Raw genomic sequence first — 20,000 nt, forward strand, 5'->3', positions numbered from 1 at the left:
ATTTTATTTTGTTCTCTATAAATAATAATGTAAACTTGATTGTGATGAATTCACTGTCATCACGAGTGAAGCTGAGAAGTGAAAAAGTGATTTAAGACAGATAAATGATCATGTAAGAGAAACCAACTCAGTCTTGTATTGGTTGATCCTTCAGAGGTCAGAGGTCATGTGCTGTATGATTAAAGAAGTCCTCCCTGTGAAGCTCTGGTGTCTGGATCAAGTGATTAAAGCATCTGTCATTGTCTTCTGAAGCACATTCTGATGGGGATAATATTATTACAAGATGTTGTGTAAAGAATGTTTTAAAGGATTACATGTGAACCCAGTATTCTATATAATATATAGATTATATACATATATTCTAAATATATGTATATTATATATAATACAAATTATATACATATAACATAAATTATACATATATATACATTGTATATAATATATTATATAATGTATATATTATTTAGATATTATATACATATATGGGTTCATAGACGTGTTGACCAATGGGTTTCCAGGACGTTTAACCAAATGTCCATGACAAAACGTTTTTGTGAAATCTCGGTGAATACATGAGAACATTTATTATTTAAACAAACAATGAGAATTCCAAAGCTTACAGTCTAACCTTATAAAACGTTAAGGTCAAAGGTCAAAGGCTCATAGCAGAGCCGTCTGCGTCAGTTGATCAGGTTCATGAACTCACACGAGGAAAGACAAACTCATTTTTACCACACATGTATTTTTTATAAAGTGTCTACAAGTCAGATGAAGCCGCTCGGTGTCACTTGGCCATGCCGGACAGCCAGCTGAGCCGGAACAGAGACGGCGTGGCGGCGTCTTCATCCTGATCCGCCAGCTGTCGGAACCGGCTGCCGGGCCGGAAGCCGTCCTCGCCGCCGGCTGAGGAGGAGGGAGGGGGAGGGGCCTGCTGGAGGAGGAGGAGGAGGAAGGTTAGTGTGATGACAACAGACAACTGTCCACAGGTTAAGAGTCCTGATGCAGGCCTCGGTGGGGCCTCCGTGCTCACGCTGCAGTATTCCAGACGTGGATCCAAAAGGTTCAATGTGACCTTTATTTAACCCGGTAAACCGACTGAGAGCCCGTTCTCATGTAAATGAGGAGCCGGTTGAAGTGAAATGATCTCAGTGAACATGAAGCTACATGTGCCCTCGGTACAGAGAGCTTAGCTTAGCTTAGAGAATGAAAGCCCTGATGCTGTTGCCATGTGACTGTTGGTGAGACTGAAGGTTCCAACATGTCAGTGTGTTGTCAGGGTTTTGTTATTTCTATTTAACACACACTTTACTAATTTATGCATGAATCTGAAGACGGGATTGGTCCATCTAAAAAAAACGGTAAGCTCCGCCCACAGAGTCTCTGCTGCTCCATGAACTCTCCAGTCAGTAGTCTGATCCTGACATCTTACCCTGTCTCACTCAAACACACCGGAAGTAAAACAACAACAACAACAACCCTGAGCTTCAGAGATCTGACCCCAGGTCAGTTACTCACCAGCTGCTGAGCATCAGAACTCCTGGAGGCGGATTTGGACTGACGCACATTGGACATGCTGAGAGGCAACAGCCCGAACCTGCAGAGGATTAAACTATTATTAAATACAGATATACATTAAACTATTATTAAATACAGATATACATTAAACTATTATTAAATACAGAAATACATTAAACTATTATTAAATACAAATTAAACTATGATTAAATATAGATATACATTAAACTATTATTAAATACAGATATACATTAAACTACTATTAAATATAGATATAAATTAAACTATTATTAAATATAGATATACATTAAACTATTATTAAATACAGATATACATTAAACTATTATTAAATACAGATATACATTAAACTATTATTAAATATAGATATACATTAAACTATTATTAAATACAGATATACATTAAACTATTATTAAATACAGATATACATTAAACTATTATTAAATACAGATATACATTAAACTATTATGAAATATAGATATAAATTAAACTATGATTAAATATAGATATACATTAAACTATTATGAAATATAGATAAAAATTAAACTATGATTAAATATAGATATACATTAAACTATTATTAAATACAGATATACATTAAACTACTATTAAATATAGATATAAATTAAACTATTATTAAATATAGATATACATTAAACTATTATTAAATATAGATATACATTAAAGTATTATTAAATATAGATATACATTAAATTATTATTAAATAGATATACATTAAACTATTATTAAATATAGATATACATTAAACTATTATGAAATACAGATATACATTAAACTATTATTAAATACAGATATACATTAAACTATTATTAAATACAGATATACATTAAACTATTATTAAATACAGATATAAATTAAACTATTATTAAATACAGATATACATTAAACTATTATTAAATATAGATATACATTAAACTATTATTAAATACAGATATACATTAAACTATTATTAAATACAGATATACATTAAACTATTATTAAATACAGATATACATTAAACTAGTATTAAATACAGATATACATTAAACTATTATTAAATACAGATATACATTAAACTATTATTAAATACAGATATACATTAAACTATTATTAAATATAGATATAAATTAAACTATGATTAAATATAGATATACATTAAACTATTATTAAATACAGATATACATTAAACTACTATTAAATATAGATATAAATTAAACTATTATTAAATATAGATATACATTAAACTATTATTAAATACAGATATACATTAAACTATTATTAAATACAGATATACATTAAACTATTATTAAATATAGATATACATTAAACTATTATTAAATACAGATATACATTAAACTATTATTAAATACAGATATACATTAAACTATTATGAAATATAGATATAAATTAAACTATGATTAAATATAGATATACATTAAACTATTATGAAATATAGATATAAATTAAACTACTATTAAATATAGATATACATTAAACTATTATTAAATACAGATATACATTAAACTATTATTAAATACAGACACCCCGTCAACAACTCTTCTTGGCTCGCGGGCGGCAGAGCTCGGCCGCGATGCGCGCACTGGTGAGCAAGTTATGTGCATCCCTGTGTATAAATGTATATATCCGTCTTTTGTCATAAATCTTTATGTTCTCACAAAAATATACCGAGAATATCGGTAATATGTGATTAATCATGATTAATCCATAGAAACCTGTGATTAACCTGATTAAAATTTGTACTCGTTTCACAGCCCTAATATATACAATATAATATATATATATAATATTGTATATATATATATATATGTATTCCTATAATACATATTTATTTATTTGTAATGTGTGTATTAAATATATTTGACTCTTGAGATTAACAGGGTGGTCGCTCTCCTCTGGTCACATGATCCCTCCGTGTCAGTGAACTAAAGGATGACGTCGTAGAACTCATTGGACCTGAACCAGAACCTCTGGAGCTCCACCCACCTGACCTGGCTGCTGGCCAGCGGCAGGATGTTGAAGGGCTCCTTGGAGGTCACGGTGCTGCTCCTCGGGGCGAACTGCCTCTCGGAGCCCGTCAGCAGGCCCAGCAGCACCTGAGAACCACAGGAGAAACTTTAGGACCCCAGACCGCGTGGACCGCCTCCCTCCTCCGGGCGGGTCTACGCAGCTCCACTGTGGTTCTGTGCCGTGGGGCCGGAGGAGGTACCGAAGTCCTCTGGCTCAGGCGGTTCAGGTTGGTGTTGAGCGGCGCCGTGAACACGTCCAGGTCAAAGGGGTCGATGAAGCCCTCCAGCCAATCACAGACCTCGAGGAACCTGGAACACACAGGACAGCGTTCACAGCCATCAGGACTTCACATCCAGGAGCACCAGCTGGTTCTCCAGCTACCTCGGGTTCTTACAAGCCCACATCAGGACCTCCAGAGGACCTCAGAGTACCTCAGAGTACCTCAAAGAACCTCAGAGTACCTCAGAGGACCTCAGAGAAACTCAGAGAACCTCAGAGAACCTCAAAGGACCTCAAAGTACCTCAGAGGACCTCAGAGGACCTCAGAGGACCTCAAAGAACTTCAGAGTACCTCGGAGTACCCGCATGCTGGGAACCAGACTGAAGACCCCACTGTCGAGCTAAATACATGGATCCGTCATTCGGCTTGTGGACTACAGTTCTGAAGCAAACCCCCCAAGAAGACCGCCGGTGGTCTTCTTGGGGGGTTTGCGTCAGAACCGTAGTGAAGCACTTCTAGACCTAGTGTCCAAACGGTGGCATTACACCTTCTGGGTCCCGTGACGCCAGAAGACTTTGGATGAGGAATGGACAGAGGGGGGTACCTGGGGTCTTGGTGGGTGCGGGAGCTCTTTCCTTCCTCCCCCCTGCTGCCCAGCGTGGTGTTCAGGTACCGGAGGTCAAACAGCAGCTGCAGGGCTCGGTTCTGAGTCATGGGGAACACGCCCTCCTGGATGGGAAGAAGAGACTTCAGGAATGATGAGGACCTTTAAAACCATCTTTACACCAGCACCTCTATTGGACCAGCATCCCCAATGGACCATCACCCCTAGTGGACAAGATGTCTACACACTCCTGGAGGACTAAAGAAACCAGGAGGAGGAAGACCTTCAGCTCCTTACCGAGTCAACTGCTGGTGAACAAACATGTGGACCCCCCAGAGACCACATCATCTCACTACACCCAGCAGCTCATCCCAAGGGGCCCTGATACAAATTCATTTAAATGTGTGTGTGTGTGTGGTGTGTGTTCTTGTACTTCTATCCCAGTGGGGACTTCGACCTGACTGCTCACAGACCCATGGGGACTCGTGTCCCCGAGGGGACCTAAAATGAGTTCCCCAAGGGCAAACCCTCCCACGAGCTTCAGAACAGTGTCTAGACACCCCCCCATGCTGTTTTCTACGAAGATCTGTGTGTCTGTGTATGAGTGCGCCCCAAGAGTTTACACAGCGTACTGCAGTCCTCATGAGGTCAGTGTGTGTGTGTGTGTGTCACCTTGTCGGGGGGCCGCAGTGTGAGGCTGTGGTAGTGGTGCAGGACCTGAGCCAGGCAGGTGTGCAGCAGCTCCTGCAGGGTGGGCCGGGGCAGCGCGTGGCCCCCCACCCGGTTCACGGCCACACACAGCTGGAAGAGCAGCGACTGCACGAACCACGACGCCTGTGGAGGAGACCAGCGTTACATCAGGATGGACGACGGTGGGAACCACGGTGCTGCCCAAGGGCACGCGGGCCGACCTGGACCGGGAGACTGATGTTGGACGTGACGCTGCTGCCCGACTCTGCCTCCTCCTGGATCTCCAGGTCCTCCCAGCTGGTTGCTTCGGACAGGATGGCACCGGCAGACTCGGCGTGCAGCGCGGTGCCGAACTTATCCAGCAGATCCTGCAAGAACACACGAGTCATCCTCCTGGAAACGCCTCCGCGGCGGCGTGTTGTCAAACCACACCTGTGAGCTGCAGACTCCACACGCCTGTGAAGGACAGTCACATCAACACATCCACCCGTCTGACCTTGGAGAGGGCGGAGCTCCAGATGCGGTACGCCTCCATGCTGCAGGCTAGCAGCTCCTCCTTCAGACCGGCCCACTTGGCCTGGGTGGGCAGGACCTCCGTGGCGGTCCTGGCTTTGCCCAACTTCTTGCACTGCCTGGAGGTCCCTTTCGCCGTGGCCTCGGAACCCCTCTGTTTTCCCAGGATGCAGTGCTTCAGGTTGGGGCAGAGTTCCCCCATGGACTGGCACAGCCGGGCCATGAACAGGACCGAACCGAGGCGGGCGGGGTCGGGTTCAGGGGAGGCCGAGGCCAGCTCAGAGCGGACGGAGGACAGGATGTGGCGGACGCACGCCACGCAGCCGCCGCGCAGAGCGTCCTCCACGGCCGGAGAGTCCGTGAAGCGGTTAAAAGAGGAGGAACTCTCACTGGGAGCAGTGAAGGGGGCGGAGCTGGCGTCAGACCCTAAGAGCAAGATGAACATTAGACCAATGGACAGCTGTTCAGAACTGGACCGCCTCACGAGAACAGATTGGAACCGGCAACCCGTCCTAATGGTGTGTTCACACCGGACGCGTCAAAATTTCGACGCGCGTCGAGATTACATGTAAAGTCAACGCAAAGCTGCGTAGAAGCTGCGTGTTTCCCAGCGAGCGCGTCAGACGCGTTTGAAGCAGCAGAACAGAGGGTTAGCCGCGGGGCGAACAGCGAACAGACGCAGCTCCACGACGCGCGAGTTGAAATTTCCCAACTCCGGCAGCAAAAACGCGTGAGTCATAGTTGCGTCAGCCAATCAGCGTTGAGCAGCTCCGCTCGTCATCGTCCTGCCGGTTGAAAAAATGGAGGACAAGATTATTGTCGCCGTCTGTGGGCACCCCGAACTTTATGACACGCCTCTTTATGCTGACCGAAACCGGAGCTATAAACATAAAGCGTGGAACAAGGTCGGAGAAGCCGTGGGACTACCTGCTAAGTTTTGAATGTATGTATTTGCTTTTATTCTCGCTATTTGTTGTACTTTACTATCAACCAACCGCCGGCATATGTGTTTCATGGCAGGAGATCTGCCGCCGGAGGTGGAAAAGTCTCAGAGACACGTATCAAAGAGAGAAGAGAGAGAGAGAGAGAGCAGCGCAGTGGGAGAGCAGCTCGGTCCACTAAAGTGGAAGTCCTCTGCGGTCCTGTCGTTCCTCGATCCATTTATGACTCCGCCCCCGACGCGTCCGGTGTGAACACACTTTTTTCGACGCGCGTCGAGACTGCTGCGTCAGACGCGTCGAGAATTTTTCCGCCGCGTCCGGTGTGAACGCACCATAAGGAAGACGTCCCAACGACAGCCTGGCCTCACCCGAGTCTGAGGGGAGGTAGTGCTGCAGGTCCTCCAGCCTGGCCTTCAGCTTGGCGTCCAGGGAGGAGCAGAAGTTCTGGACGCAGGGCGTGAGGGCCTGGGTCTTCATGGCCAGGCTGCTCCTCTGGTGCTGCTGCCCCCGCTGGCTCACGCTGACCCAGCCCGCGTCGCTCTGCAGGTCGCCCGGAGACTCCGACCACAGGAAGGAGGCCACGTCCACCTCGTACTGGGCCCCGCGCGCCGAAGGCCCGTGGAGGGTCTGGAGATCCCTCACCGCCGAGGAGAGGAGCTGGACGGAGCTGGTGGAGATGGCTTCAGTTTCTTCTTTGGTGATGGCCTTGGGGAGGACGGAACCGTGAGTTCACGTCCCCCATGTGAGATCCAACAAGACGCGCACGAAGCACCGACCTGCAGGCGCTGGAGGAAGAGCTGCTGCAGGAAGTCCTCCCACACAGCCAGGGGGCGCTCCAGCAGCCGCTGGCACACGGCGCCCCAGTGCTGGCTGATGGACTCGGTGGACAGGAGGTCCCACACAGAGTCTCTGATGGCCGCCAGCCCCTTCAGGCTCTTCACGTAGACCAGCAGGCCGCTCACGCCGCGGCAGATGTCCTCCTTACAGCTGAGAGGCCAGGAAGGATTCCACGTTTCATTCTTATATTTACTGCTGCAGCACTAATATACACCTACCTCTGAGACCTTAGACCTCTGAGACCTCTGAGACCTTAGACCTCTGAGACCTCTGAGACCTCTGAGACCTCTGAGACCTCTTAGACCTTAGACCTTAGACCTCTGAGACCTCTCAGACCTCTGAGACCTCTGAGACCTCTGAGACCTGAGACCTTAGACCTCTTAGACCTCTGAGACCTCTGAGACCTTAGACCTCTGAGACCTCTGAGACATCTGAGACCTCTGAGACCTCTGAGACCTCTGAGACATCTGAGACCTCTGAGACCTCTGAGACCTCTGAGACCTTAGACCTCTGAGACCTCTGAGACCTCTGAGACCTTAGACCTCTGAGACCTCTGAGACCTCTGAGACCTCTTCGCAGCCTCTGTGGTTGTGTATTGTAATACCTAGATGTGAAGAGGAGGAGCAGCGTCCTGATTGGTTGAGCTTACTTGTCGATCCACTGCGTCAGGGTGTCCCGGAGCTGCTCTCTCTGGATTGGCTGAGCCAGGCTGCGGAGGACGGGCTGGAACTCCGTGATGGAGGGAGGCAGGTACCTGAACCAGCTGCCGGTGCTCGTCTCCTCCTGCAGAACCTTCCGGTCTCGAGCTGAGGAGCGAGACGGGAACGACGACGTCACTTCTCATCCGTCGCGTCGTGCTTCGTGTCCATGGACGGATCCCGAGTCTGACTTTGGACTTTCTCACGTCATGCTTTGAAGATAAACTGAATCCAAGCCCTCAAAGCAGAAGACACACATCTCACATACGTAATGGAAAGAGTCTTTCTCCTGACTGAAGGTTATTATCCCCACCTCTGTTTGGAAATCACTACTTTGATTTTTACCTTACAAACTTTATATTTTGAGTTCTTCAGTTTCAGACGTGCAACCAGGAAATACTCGTTGCTCGTAGCATGACTTTTCATGACCTAGCATGACCTATCATAACCAATCATGACCTAGCATGACTTATCATGACCTATCATAACCAATCATGACCTAGCATGACTTATCATGACCTATCATAACCAATCATGACCTAGCATGACCTAGCATGACTTATCATCACCAATCATAACCAATCATGACCTAGCATGACTTATCATGACCTATCATAACCAATCATGACCTAGCATGACTTATCATGACCTAGCATGACTTATCATGACCTATCATAACCAATCATGACCTAGCATGACCTAGCATGACTTATCATGACCTATCATAACCAATCATGACCTAGCATGACTTATCATGACCTATCATAACCAATCATGACCTAGCATGACCTAGCATGACTTATCATGACCTATCATAACCAATCATGACCTAGCATGACTTATCATGACCTATCATAACCAATCATGACCTAGCATGACCTAGCATGACTTATCATGACCAATCATAACCAATCATGACCTAGCATGACCTAGCATGACTTATCATGACCTATCATAACCAATCATGACCTAGCATGACATAGCATGACCTAGCATACAAGCCTAGCCTGTAGGTGTAAACCAGCCTGGAGGTGTAAACCAGCCTGGAGGTGTAAACCCTCGGCCTGTGTACCTGCGTGGGAGGTGGAGGTGACGTTCTCCAGTGTAGCAAACAGCATGCCACAGCTCAGAGCCCCCTCCCCCGGCCGGGGCCCCCCCTCTGGGGGTAGGTAGAAGACGGCGTAGGCCTGGAACAGAGTGGTGACCAGCAGCTCCACCAGGCTGCACACCTGGGCCTTGATCCCCGCACCTGCACACACACACACACACACACACACCCCCCTTCATATGAAGCGGCTCCCTTCAGGCCGCTGTGGCTCCGCCCACACGGCGGCCGCGGTGCGTACCGTGCTGCGGTTGGTTGAGCAGCTGGTGGATGGAGGCCTTCCGGGCCAGCAGGAAGTCCGCCAGGGCCTGGCGTGGCGAGCTGCCCTCCAGCAGCATGGTGGCCACCAGGGCCTCGGCGATGGCCCGGTCCGACACGGCCCGGCCCCGCAGCAGAGACCTGCTGTCCAGGAGGATGGTGGACCTGCAGGGGGACGGGCTGGTTACTGGGCCCCGGGGCCACGGAGCCCCGCCGGGCCCGACAACCGAAGCACGCGGTACCTGAAGTGTCCCGTGGTGGCGACCTGCCGCACCAGGATGGGGAAGCGGGCCAGCACGGGGCCGTAGAGGCCCCCCCCCGCCGCGGCCTCCAGCTGCAGCAGGCCGTGCAGGTGGACACACAGCAGGTAGAGCTGCGTGGCCTGCAGGTACTGAGACGCCTCCATGGCGCTCCAGATGCGCTCCGGGATCTCCAGGAGGAGCTTGATCTGGGACGCCATGACGTAGAACTTCTCCTGCCACTGGCTCTGGACCTACCACACACACACACACACACACACACACGCACACACACACACACACACACACACACACACACACACACACACACACACACACACACACACACACACACACACACACACACGCACACACACGCACACACAATATTAGACTTTGGATAGCGAGTGTGTATAAATTAATTTCGAGAGACAAAAAGCGACGGCCACTTAGACACAGCGACGGGAAGCAGCTCAGGGTTCAGTGCCTTGCTCAAGGACACATCAAAAGGGCTGTCTGGGGATCGAACCCCCGACCCTCTGACCCACAGACAGCAGTACATGCATGACATGTGTGACGTCACAGAGTCAAGACACATCTTAAACCTCCAGAGACACGTGGACACACATCGCGATGCTCTGTGAGATGGCCAGTAAGATGACGTCATCGCGTCTCGTGCAGTCAGTTCATAACACAGCGAGTCATGTTTGCATCCGGGTAGTTCATGAGTCTAATAATAGTCGTAGTTGGGGTCATGTATGAGTGCATATGATATGAATGGCCACCTTTACACCAATAACAGCGCATTTGTAAAGCGCAGTCCTCGTAAGCGTGACGTCACCTGCTGCCTGCCGGGGCTGCCTTGCTTCAGCTTGAGGCAGTAGCGGTGCATGTCCTGCACGGCCGTCAGCGCGCTTGCGGAGCACTGCCGCATCTCCCCGATGGTGTCGGCCGCGTCGATGAGGTCCCGGTAGCGCTCCCCCACCATCTGCCGCAGCTCCTCCTTCTTGTGCTCGATGTCCGCGCGGACCCGCCGCTCCACGGCGCGGATCTCCGCCGTGTCGTGGCGCTCGAAGAGCACATCCGGGTCCCGGAGGTCCGAGACCCGCACGGACAGAGCCGGGTCTTCCGCCATGGCGTCTCCACACAACCACGTCAGATGCTACCGGAAGTGTGTGCCGGAAGTGAGGGGGCGGTACCCTTCCTGTCTCCACGTCGGCAACACGATGTGACGGAGACTCATTGGTCTGTTCAGCTGTCCGTCAGGGGGCATTTCCGGTGGGGGTCGGGCCGCTGAGCCAATCAAATCGCCCCGATGTGAATTGTAAAAACATCAATATTGCGCAATAGATTTGTATCGAGGTTTTTTAGGTACATTATATTCGTATATATATATATATAAATACGTATATATACATATATATATATGTATATGTATACATATATATGCATATATATATACGAATATAATGTACCTAAAAAACACATTTGATGACAGAATGATTCATATAAGTCAGTATAGTAGGTATGATGACAAAGTTTAACTGGCAATAACAACAGCAACAGGAGATATAGTAGAATAATAATGAAAATAAAAGCTGTAATGTTATCGACAATGTGAATTGTTATGCAACTTATAATATTAATGATAATAGCAGGAGTTGTTGGGCAGGAGGGTCCAAGTAAAACCAGGACCAGGGTCCAGGTACAACCAGGATCCATGTAAACCTGAGAGGAGAGGAGAGGAGAGAGGAGAGAGGGGAGGAGAGGAGAGAGAAGAGGAGAGAGGGGAGGAGAGAGGAGACGAAAGAGGAGAGAGAAGGAGAGAGGAGACGAAAGAGGAGAGAGAAGAGGAGAGAGGAGAGGAGAGAGAAGAGGAGAGAGGGGAGGAGAGGAGAGGAGAGGAGAGAGGAGAGAGGAGAGAGAGAGGAGAGGAGAGAGGAGAGAGGAGAGAGGAGGAGAGAGGAGAGGAGAGAGGAGAGGAGAGAGGAGAGAGGAGAGGAGAGGAGAGAGGAGACGAAAGAGGAGAGAGAAGGAGAGAGGAGACGAAAGAGGAGAGAGAAGAGGAGAGAGAAGAGAGGAGAGGAGAGGAGAGAGGAGAGAGGAGAGGAGAGGAGAGAGGAGCTCAGTGTATCCTAATACGTCCCCTGCAGCCTCTAGCAGACTCTCTCTCTCTCTCTCTCTCTCTCGAGGCTAACCAGTTATTTCATTGTTATAATGCGGGTCAATGAATTCAAGCATTCTGATTGGTTGAGAGTGAGTCACGGGGTGTCCTGTATTGAGTCAGACTGCACACCTGTTGAGCCTGGGGGGCAGACACCTGAGGAGGAAACACTCACACACTGCTGGACGGGGCGGGACCGGCAGGTGAGTCCGGTAGACCTCCGAACACCTGAGGCCGGACAGGGCGGGACCGGCAGGTGAGTCCCGTAGACCTCCAGACCCGGAAGAGCGACTCGACTGCACGTTCAGGTAAGAAACCGGCTGTCTAAATAACATCTAAATGACATCTAAATACATCTAAATAATATTTAAATACTATCTAAACAACTCACGAGCACTTTTAGATTCATTGTACATTCAACGTTCATCTTTAAAAGAGCATGACGCATTAAACTTTAACCGAGTCTAGTAACTTCCTGGTTACCAGTGAACGCAACATGCCGCGATGTGAAAACAAGAGTTTATAAATGTACTGCAGCGTAATATTATATTATAGTAACACGACACACATGCAGTACAATCAATACATAGCATTATAATGTGTTTATTAATCAATACATAACATTATAATGTGTTTATAAATCAATACATAACATTATAATATGTTTATAAATCAATATATAACATTATAATATATTTATAAATCAATACATAACATTATAATATATTTATAAATCAATACATAACATTATAATATGTTGATTAATCAATATATAGCATTATAATATGTTTATAAATCAATACATAACATTATAATGTGTTTATTAATCAATACATAACATTATAATATGTTTATAAATCAATACATAACATTATAATGTGTTTATTAATCAATACATAACATAATATGTTTATTAATCAATACATAACATTATGATATGTTTATAAATCAATACATAACATTATAATGTGTTTATTAATCAATACATAACATTATAATGTGTTTATAAATCAATACATAACATTATATGTTTATAAATCAATACATAACATTATAATATGTTTATAAATCAATACATAACATTATAATGTGTTTATTAATCAATACATAACATTATATGTTTATTAATCAATACATAACATATGTTTATCAATCAATACATAACATTATAATGTGTTTATTAATCAATACATAACATTATATGTTTATTAATCAATACATAACATATGTTTATAAATCAATACATAACATTATAATGTGTTTATTAATCAATATATAACATTATAATATGTTTATAAATCAAGACATAACATTATATGAGGTCTACTCAGTGTTTCCTCCTCAGGGGTCTGAAGGTCTGGTTCTGAAGGTCCAGTCTCAGGTGTAATGAGCTGGTTACTGGTTCTGAAGGTCCGGTCTTAGGTGTAATGAGCTGGTTACTGGTTCTGAAGGTCCGGTCTTAGGTGTAATGAGCTGGTCTCAGGAGTAATGAGCTGGTTACTGGTTCTGAAGGTCCGGTCTCAGGTGAGCTGGTCTCCTGCAGGTTGAAGTCCCTGCCGTGACCCATGAGCATGCAGCCCCGCGGCCTGCAGCAGCAGCTGGAGGCCCAGTTCAGCCTCGTGTTCTCCAGGCTGCAGTTCTTCCAGTCGGACTGGGACATCGCCTCGTTTGCAGTCTTCTTCATCTTCATCGGTGAGTGAAGGACGCCCAGGTGAGAGGTTCTGATGCCAGAGCGTCAGAGTCCACGGCGCTCGACCGTGTACCGTGTACTATATACCGTGGACTATGTACCGTGGACTATGTACCGTGTGCCGTGGACTATGTACCGTGTACTATATACCGTGTACCGTGGACTATGTACCGTGTACTATATACCGTGTACTGTGTACTATGTACCGTGTACTATATACCGTGTACCGTGTACTATGTACCGTGTGCCGTGGACTATATACCGTGTACCGTGTACTATGTACTGTGTACTATGTACTATATACCGTGTACTATGTACTATATACCGTGGACTATGTACCGTGTGCCGTGTACTATATACCGTGTACCGTGTACTATGTACTATATACTGTGGACTATGTACCGTGTGCCGTGTACTATATACCGTGTACCGTGTACTATGTACCGTGTACTATGTACTATATACCGTGTACTATATACCGTGTACTATGTACCGTGTACTATGTACTATATACCGTGTACTGTGTACTATATACCGTGTACTATATACCGTGTACCGTGTACTATATGCCGTGGACTATATACCGTGTACCGTGTACTATATACCGTGTATTATATACCGTGTACCGTGTACTACATACCTTGTACTATATACCGTGTACTATATACCGTGTACTATATACCGTTTACCGTGTACTATATACCGTGTACCGTGTACTATATACCGTGTACTATATACCGTTTACCGTGTACTATATACCGTGTACCGTGTACTATATACCGTTTACCGTGTACTATATACTGTGTACTATATACCGTGTACCGTGTACTATATACTGTGTACTATATACCGTGTACTATATACCGTGGACTATATACCGTGTACTATGTACCGTGGACTATATACCGTGTACTATATACTGTGTACTATATACCGTGTACTATATACCGTGGACTATATACCGTGTACTATATACCGTGTACTATGTACCGTGGACTATATACCGTGTACTATATACTGTGTACTATATACCGTGTACTGTGTGTCTTCAGGTATGATCCTGCTGCTGCTCATCCTGGTCCTCGTACGCTGCTGCTGCTGCTGCTGTGACGAAGAGAAGGTACACACACAAACACACACACACACACACACACACACACACACACACACACACACACACACACACACACACACACACACACACACACACACACACACACACACACACACACACACACACACACACACACACACACACACACACACACACACACACACACACACACAGCCTTCGCCTCGGGTTCCATGTCCGCTCTCTTGTGTTTCCTCCACAGCCTCGCAGACGGAAGGTGGGCGTAGAGAACATGTCCCTGGAGCCCTGAGGGCCCTGAGGGTCCATGGCTCTGGAGGCGGAGCCTGTAATTTGACTTTAATGTAGCTGGTCACCAGTCGGCTGATTTAGTGCACACACACACACACACACACACACACACACAGTCATTGTTCACGAGTCACTTATGTAAATCTACCATGCGTGATCCTCTTCACTGCTGCTGTTGCTAGGATACCACTTCCTCCTGTAATGTTTAACTTAGTAATAAATATGTATATAAAACACTTTATCTGAAGTATTCTTTATCATCACACGTTCACTGAGATCACTTATAACTCTTCTGTTCAGTCCCAATGCTTCAGTATTCACACTATTATAATAATCAGGCATGAAAACGGGTCAGGGGTGAAAAAGGTGAGGAGGATAGGTGCGCGGGGGGGGGGGGGGGGTGCTGGTGGTGACTTCCACGAACATCGATGTTGGACGTTGTATGATAATCTATAGGTCCTCCATTCTGACACCAAGTCAGTGATCGGGCCCTATAATACTATAATAATAGTAATATTGTGTATAATATGGTCATTCATGAACCAACTTCCTTTTTGTTGTTGTTGGCGTGAACAAGTCTTCAAGTCTTGTGCTCTGCTGAGCCACGAGTCTGTTCCTCGAGTCTGTTCTGCCTCTACCTGGTTGTCACGATCTTCTATACCAGGGGTACTCAACTTTGGAGGCCAAGAGGGCCACATTTAAACCACAACAGGTGCAAAGGGCCACAAATTATTATTAACATATATTTGTACCATTTTATTCACTGTATTTATTACTACCTAATTTTCACACGATTTTGGTTGGCTAATTATATTCGCTGACACGCACCTGATGAACACAGTTTTTATTTTTTTCCATAGCAGACTTTTTGTCATAGGCGCTCGGGAAAACGGCTTAGGCGAGCCCAAATTTTCTCTATGCAGGAAAAACCCTGATAATTATTAAACATTAATAACCAGGCATGTCGGGGGCCACAAAATAAGCATCCGGCCCGCGGGCCGCCTGTTGAGTAAGTCTGTTCTATACCATACCTGCCATAAATATCATGATACAATACCATAAAAACAGTATACCATAAATACGATACTGGTATATTTATCTATAATAGTAATAAATAAAATATCTGTATGGTTCACTTTTTACCAACTTTTTCAACACTTAACAAATAGCAGTAATATTAGTATTAATACAGCAAGATATTAATGAAACTACATGGAGCCATCATAGCATTGATGATACACTATGAGGCCGTTAGTCTCTGACCAGAGGATACAGAGTTCATCAGGATGAGCAGCTGTAGAGTTACACAACTTTACAGACTGAACTTAAACATTTCACTTCTGGCATCTTTTTTTATTTTTATTTTTAAAGCCGAAAATTCCGCCACTTAACGCCCCTCTCTGTTAGCGCAGCGCAGACAGCTCGACACGGAGCAGCGCGTGCGCTCTGATCGCTCTTTTAATGAAGTATTGAGACTAAAAATATGCTAAATCACATCGCTCTTAATGTACGGGTACTTTGTTAGCATCGCTCCACCGTGCAGCGCGACAGCAGCAGAAGTAGCGTCTAACATTCAAGCTAACCTGAACCACCAAACGCTGAAGACATCTTGACGCTGATTGGCCGAGACGCGACACGTCCATCAAAGATGTTTTATTGCGAAGAGCAACACTTCACACTTTCTCCGCGTCCCACTCCAATCTCATAAACGCCGGCCGGCCAATTGACCCCCCCCCCCTACCCCAAAACAAAAACTCTTCGGATCTACACGATTCACGTAAGTCACCTATTTTGGTTTCAAAACGGCGAATTTTGCCGAAAGGTGAGGGATTCTCATGTCTGAATAATAATGATAATAATAGTAATAATGCTAATAATAATGATAATAATAACAATGATAGTAATAATTAAAAAAAATAAAATAATAATAATAATATTAATTATAATAATAATAATACTCTCACCTGCTCTGCAGGACGCATTGGTTGTATGTTCTTTAATATAATAAACATGACTTCACGCGGCCTGTTGTTGACAGTTTGTTTATTGAAATCAGACACATCATTTAAATACGAGGCAGCGTAACACTTACTGGAATAAAGTCCTTTGATCTTCTGTTCACGGAATCAACAACATGTGCAAAACGAGTCAAATAAATATAACGAGGGAGCAGACTTATGGTCAGTCACATGACCCATGCAGTCACCAATAAACAATAGACAATAAAACAATAGAGCAGCAGATCCAACGTCCACCCTCGTGCTCCTGGAGGCCAGAGGTCACGATGGAAACTCAGGGGGTCAGAGTGTAGCTCTGCTATCATCTACATGCTCAGTAATCATCTATGAAGGAGTCCTTCTCTACAGGGAGCAGGCCTCTGCTGGTCCCCCTACGGTGGCCCTGAGGGGACAAACCAGACCTCCATGTTCACGGAGCCTTCATGGGGGGGGGGGGGAGGAGGAGTTTTAAATAACAGAGAGCGTAAAACATGACAACACGTGTTCAGTGGCATGTAAACCCAAGTGGACTGTATGGGGATCCTGAGTCCTGGTCGAGGTCCAGAACCACTTCCTGGTTCTAACAGACCGCAACGAGCCAGACACAAGACAAGTGGTCTAGTGCCGACTCCAGGTCCCTCCTGGGGGGTCTAGGGACCACCCAAACAAACCTGTTCAGATGGTGACCGGACTAAGACCAGGACTAGGGACAGGGACCAGGACCAGGACTAGGGACCAGGACTAGGGACCAAGAGAGCATTCTAGAATGTGTGAACCAGTCTTTGAGCAGTCAGAGCGTCTGGGACGTTTACGTCATGTGACCGTGACGGTCCGGGACTCACGGGGGGAGGAACTGACCCCTGTGACCTCTGAGTCAACACACACACACGACATGATGACCATGCACTCAGTACTGAGGCTCTGCTTTGAGACAATTACTAAATACATGATGATGAATCAGCTCATAGAGTCTGATCAGCTGATGATGCAACACTTGAGACGGGGTGAACACACGTGACACTAGTCGAACCCTCCAGGAAGTCCCGCCCACTCGGCGGTCTGCTGGTCTCTGGACCGGAAGTGGATCAGAAGGGCCGGTAGTTCCAGAAACTGGAGAACACGGATATCTGCAGGAGGACAGAGGCGGGAATGAGCGACAGCGACGCCTGCTGTTGGGAAACGGTACAGCATGCAAGGACAACTAATGCGCTGCACGGAAAGCTCCCACGTGCTTCACGCTGTGGCCATGTGCCCCGCCCGCCCCCTAGTGGTGGCTCCACTGTCTGCAGGGGAAACGTGTCGGGGCTCTCCGGTGAGCCATAAACACCACCTCGCCCTCACAGGACAGAGGCCCACCTTGTCCTTGAGCTGCTGGCAGAGCTGCAGGGAGATGGTGAAGAACACCAGCGTGTCGCTGAGCCACGGCACCACGCACTCCACCTTGTGGACGTGGCTCACCTCGAAGCGGTTGTTGTTGAGCTCGCTGCGGGGAGAAGGTTCCAGATACAGAGACACAGAGACAGAGACATGAGACACAGAGACATGAGACATGAGACACAGAGACATGAGACAAAGAGACACAGAGCCATGAGACACAGAGACAAAGAGAGAGACACAGAGACATGAGACAGAGACAGAGACATGAGACACAGAGACATGAGACACAGAGACATGAGACACAGAGACATGAGACACAGAGACAAAGAGAGAGAGACACAGAGACATGAGACACAGAGACATGAGACACAGAGACATGAGACACAGAGACATGAGACACAGAGAGACAGACACAGAGACATGAGACACAGAGAGACAGACAGAGACATGAGACACAGAGACACAGAGAGACAGACAGAGACATGAGACACAGAGACATGAGACACAGAGACATGAGACACAGAGACATGAGACACAGAGAGACAGACACAGAGACATGAGACACAGAGAGACATGAGACACAGAGAGACAGACAGAGACATGAGACACAGAGACATGAGACAGAGACATGAGACACAGAGACATGAGAGACAGAGACATGAGAGACAGAGACACAGAGAGACAGAGACATGAGACACAGAGAGACAGAGACATGAGACACAGAGAGACAGACACAGAGACATGAGACACAGAGACATGAGACACAGAGACATGAGACACAGAGACAGAGAGACAGAGACATGAGAGACAGAGACATGAGACACAGAGAGACAGACAGAGACATGAGACACAGATAGACAGAGACATGAGACACAGAGACATGAGAGACAGAGACACAGAGAGACAGAGACATGAGAGACAGAGACATGAGAGACAGAGACATGAGACACAGAGAGACAGAGACATGAGACACAGAGACATGAGACACAGAGACATGAGACACAGAGAGACAGACACAGAGACATGAGACACAGAGAGACAGAGACATGAGACACAGAGAGACAGACACAGAGACATGAGACACAGAGAGACAGAGACATGAGACACAGACAGAGACATGAGACACAGAGACAGAGACAGACACAGAGACATGAGACAGAGACATGAGAGACAGAGACATGAGACACAGACAGAGACATGAGACACAGAGAGATAGAGACATGAGACACAGAGAGACAGACACAGAGACATGAGACAGAGACATGAGAGACAGAGACATGAGACACAGAGAGACAGAGACATGAGACACAGAGACATGAGACAAAGAGACAGAGACACAGACACAGAGAGACAGAGACATGAGACACAGACAGAGACATGAGACACAGAGACACAGACACAGAGACATGAGACAGAGACATGAGAGACAGAGACATGAGACACAGAGACATGAGACACAGAGAGACAGAGACATGAGACACAGAGACATGAGACACAGAGAGACAGACACAGAGACATGAGACACAGAGACATGAGACACAGAGACATGAGACACAAAGACACAGAGCCAAAGAGACAGATAGACAGAGACACAGAGAGACAGAGACATGAGACACTCGTTAGCGGAGCGGCCGGAGACACCACCCACTACATGGAGGAGTAGGAATGGCTTACAACATGGAGCCTGGGTGGTGCAGCACGGAGCCTCCAGCGGGACGGAAGCTC

General features: G+C 46.3%; 3 protein-coding genes across 7 annotated transcripts in view; 1 reads left to right on the forward strand and 2 right to left on the reverse strand.

Annotated features, from left to right (window-relative positions):
• Positions 1-565: 565 nt before the first annotated feature.
• On the reverse strand, positions 566-10,816 carry cog1 (component of oligomeric golgi complex 1). Of its 2 annotated transcripts, none has more exons than XM_056406652.1 (15): positions 10,508-10,816; positions 9,670-9,920; positions 9,411-9,592; positions 9,137-9,313; positions 8,016-8,172; positions 7,306-7,516; positions 6,898-7,234; positions 5,572-6,014; positions 5,297-5,443; positions 5,058-5,219; positions 4,386-4,510; positions 3,761-3,869; positions 3,538-3,647; positions 1,516-1,594; positions 566-931 (listed from the first exon to the last, which is right to left on the reverse strand). In XM_056406652.1, exons 1-15 carry the CDS (start codon positions 10,799-10,801, stop codon positions 785-787), a joined length of 2,931 nt encoding a protein of 976 aa, XP_056262627.1. In that variant the 5' UTR covers positions 10,802-10,816; the 3' UTR covers positions 566-784. The 2 variants fall into 2 exon arrangements, with proteins under 2 accessions (XP_056262627.1, XP_056262626.1); XM_056406651.1 differs by having other exon boundaries at positions 6,862-7,234.
• A 1,129-nt stretch (positions 10,817-11,945) lies between these two features.
• On the forward strand, positions 11,946-15,140 carry smim22 (small integral membrane protein 22). Of its 3 annotated transcripts, none has more exons than XM_056406670.1 (4): positions 11,946-12,138; positions 13,343-13,522; positions 14,573-14,640; positions 14,855-15,140. In XM_056406670.1, exons 2-4 carry the CDS (start codon positions 13,396-13,398, stop codon positions 14,900-14,902), a joined length of 243 nt encoding a protein of 80 aa, XP_056262645.1. In that variant the 5' UTR covers positions 11,946-12,138; positions 13,343-13,395; the 3' UTR covers positions 14,903-15,140. The 3 variants fall into 3 exon arrangements, with proteins under 3 accessions (XP_056262645.1, XP_056262643.1, XP_056262644.1); XM_056406668.1 differs by having other exon boundaries at positions 13,355-13,522; XM_056406669.1 differs by having other exon boundaries at positions 13,374-13,522.
• Positions 15,141-16,927: 1,787 nt separating this feature from the next.
• rogdi (rogdi atypical leucine zipper) overlaps positions 16,928-20,000 on the reverse strand; it is an 11,607-nt gene continuing 8,534 nt past the window's right edge. For both annotated transcript variants that reach the window (XM_056406666.1, XM_056406667.1), the window contains exons 9-11: positions 19,950-19,999; positions 18,255-18,381; positions 16,928-18,025 (exon numbers count right to left, since the gene is read on the reverse strand). In XM_056406666.1, coding sequence (XP_056262641.1) covers positions 17,984-18,025; positions 18,255-18,381; positions 19,950-19,999 — 219 coding nt within the window. In that variant the 3' untranslated portion in view covers positions 16,928-17,983. The remainder of the gene's footprint in view (positions 18,026-18,254; positions 18,382-19,949; position 20,000) is intronic.

The sequence above is a fragment of the Pseudoliparis swirei genome, chromosome 23 (genome assembly GCF_029220125.1).
Source record: "Pseudoliparis swirei isolate HS2019 ecotype Mariana Trench chromosome 23, NWPU_hadal_v1, whole genome shotgun sequence".
Classification (NCBI taxonomy): Eukaryota; Metazoa; Chordata; class Actinopteri; order Perciformes; family Liparidae; genus Pseudoliparis; species Pseudoliparis swirei.

Bases quoted from the DNA above. Each gene is read 5' to 3' on its own strand.
- cog1 (XM_056406651.1), bottom strand. From the start codon at position 10,801: ATGGCGGAAGACCCGGCTCTGTCCGTGCGGGTCTCGGACCTCCGGGAC. The intron at 9,593-9,669 runs GTACCGCGTGCT...GTCCCCCTGCAG, and splicing joins GCCACCACGGGACACTTCAG to GTCCACCATCCTCCTGGACA. The intron at 6,015-6,861 runs GTGCGTTCACAC...TCTTGCTCTTAG, and splicing joins GTTGGGACGTCTTCCTTATG to GGTCTGACGCCAGCTCCGCC.
- smim22 (XM_056406670.1), top strand. From the start codon at position 13,396: ATGAGCATGCAGCCCCGCGGCCTGCAGCAGCAGCTGGAGGCCCAGTTC. The intron at 13,523-14,572 runs GTGAGTGAAGGA...GTGTGTCTTCAG, and splicing joins AGTCTTCTTCATCTTCATCG to GTATGATCCTGCTGCTGCTC. The intron at 14,641-14,854 runs GTACACACACAA...TTTCCTCCACAG, and splicing joins GCTGCTGTGACGAAGAGAAG to CCTCGCAGACGGAAGGTGGG.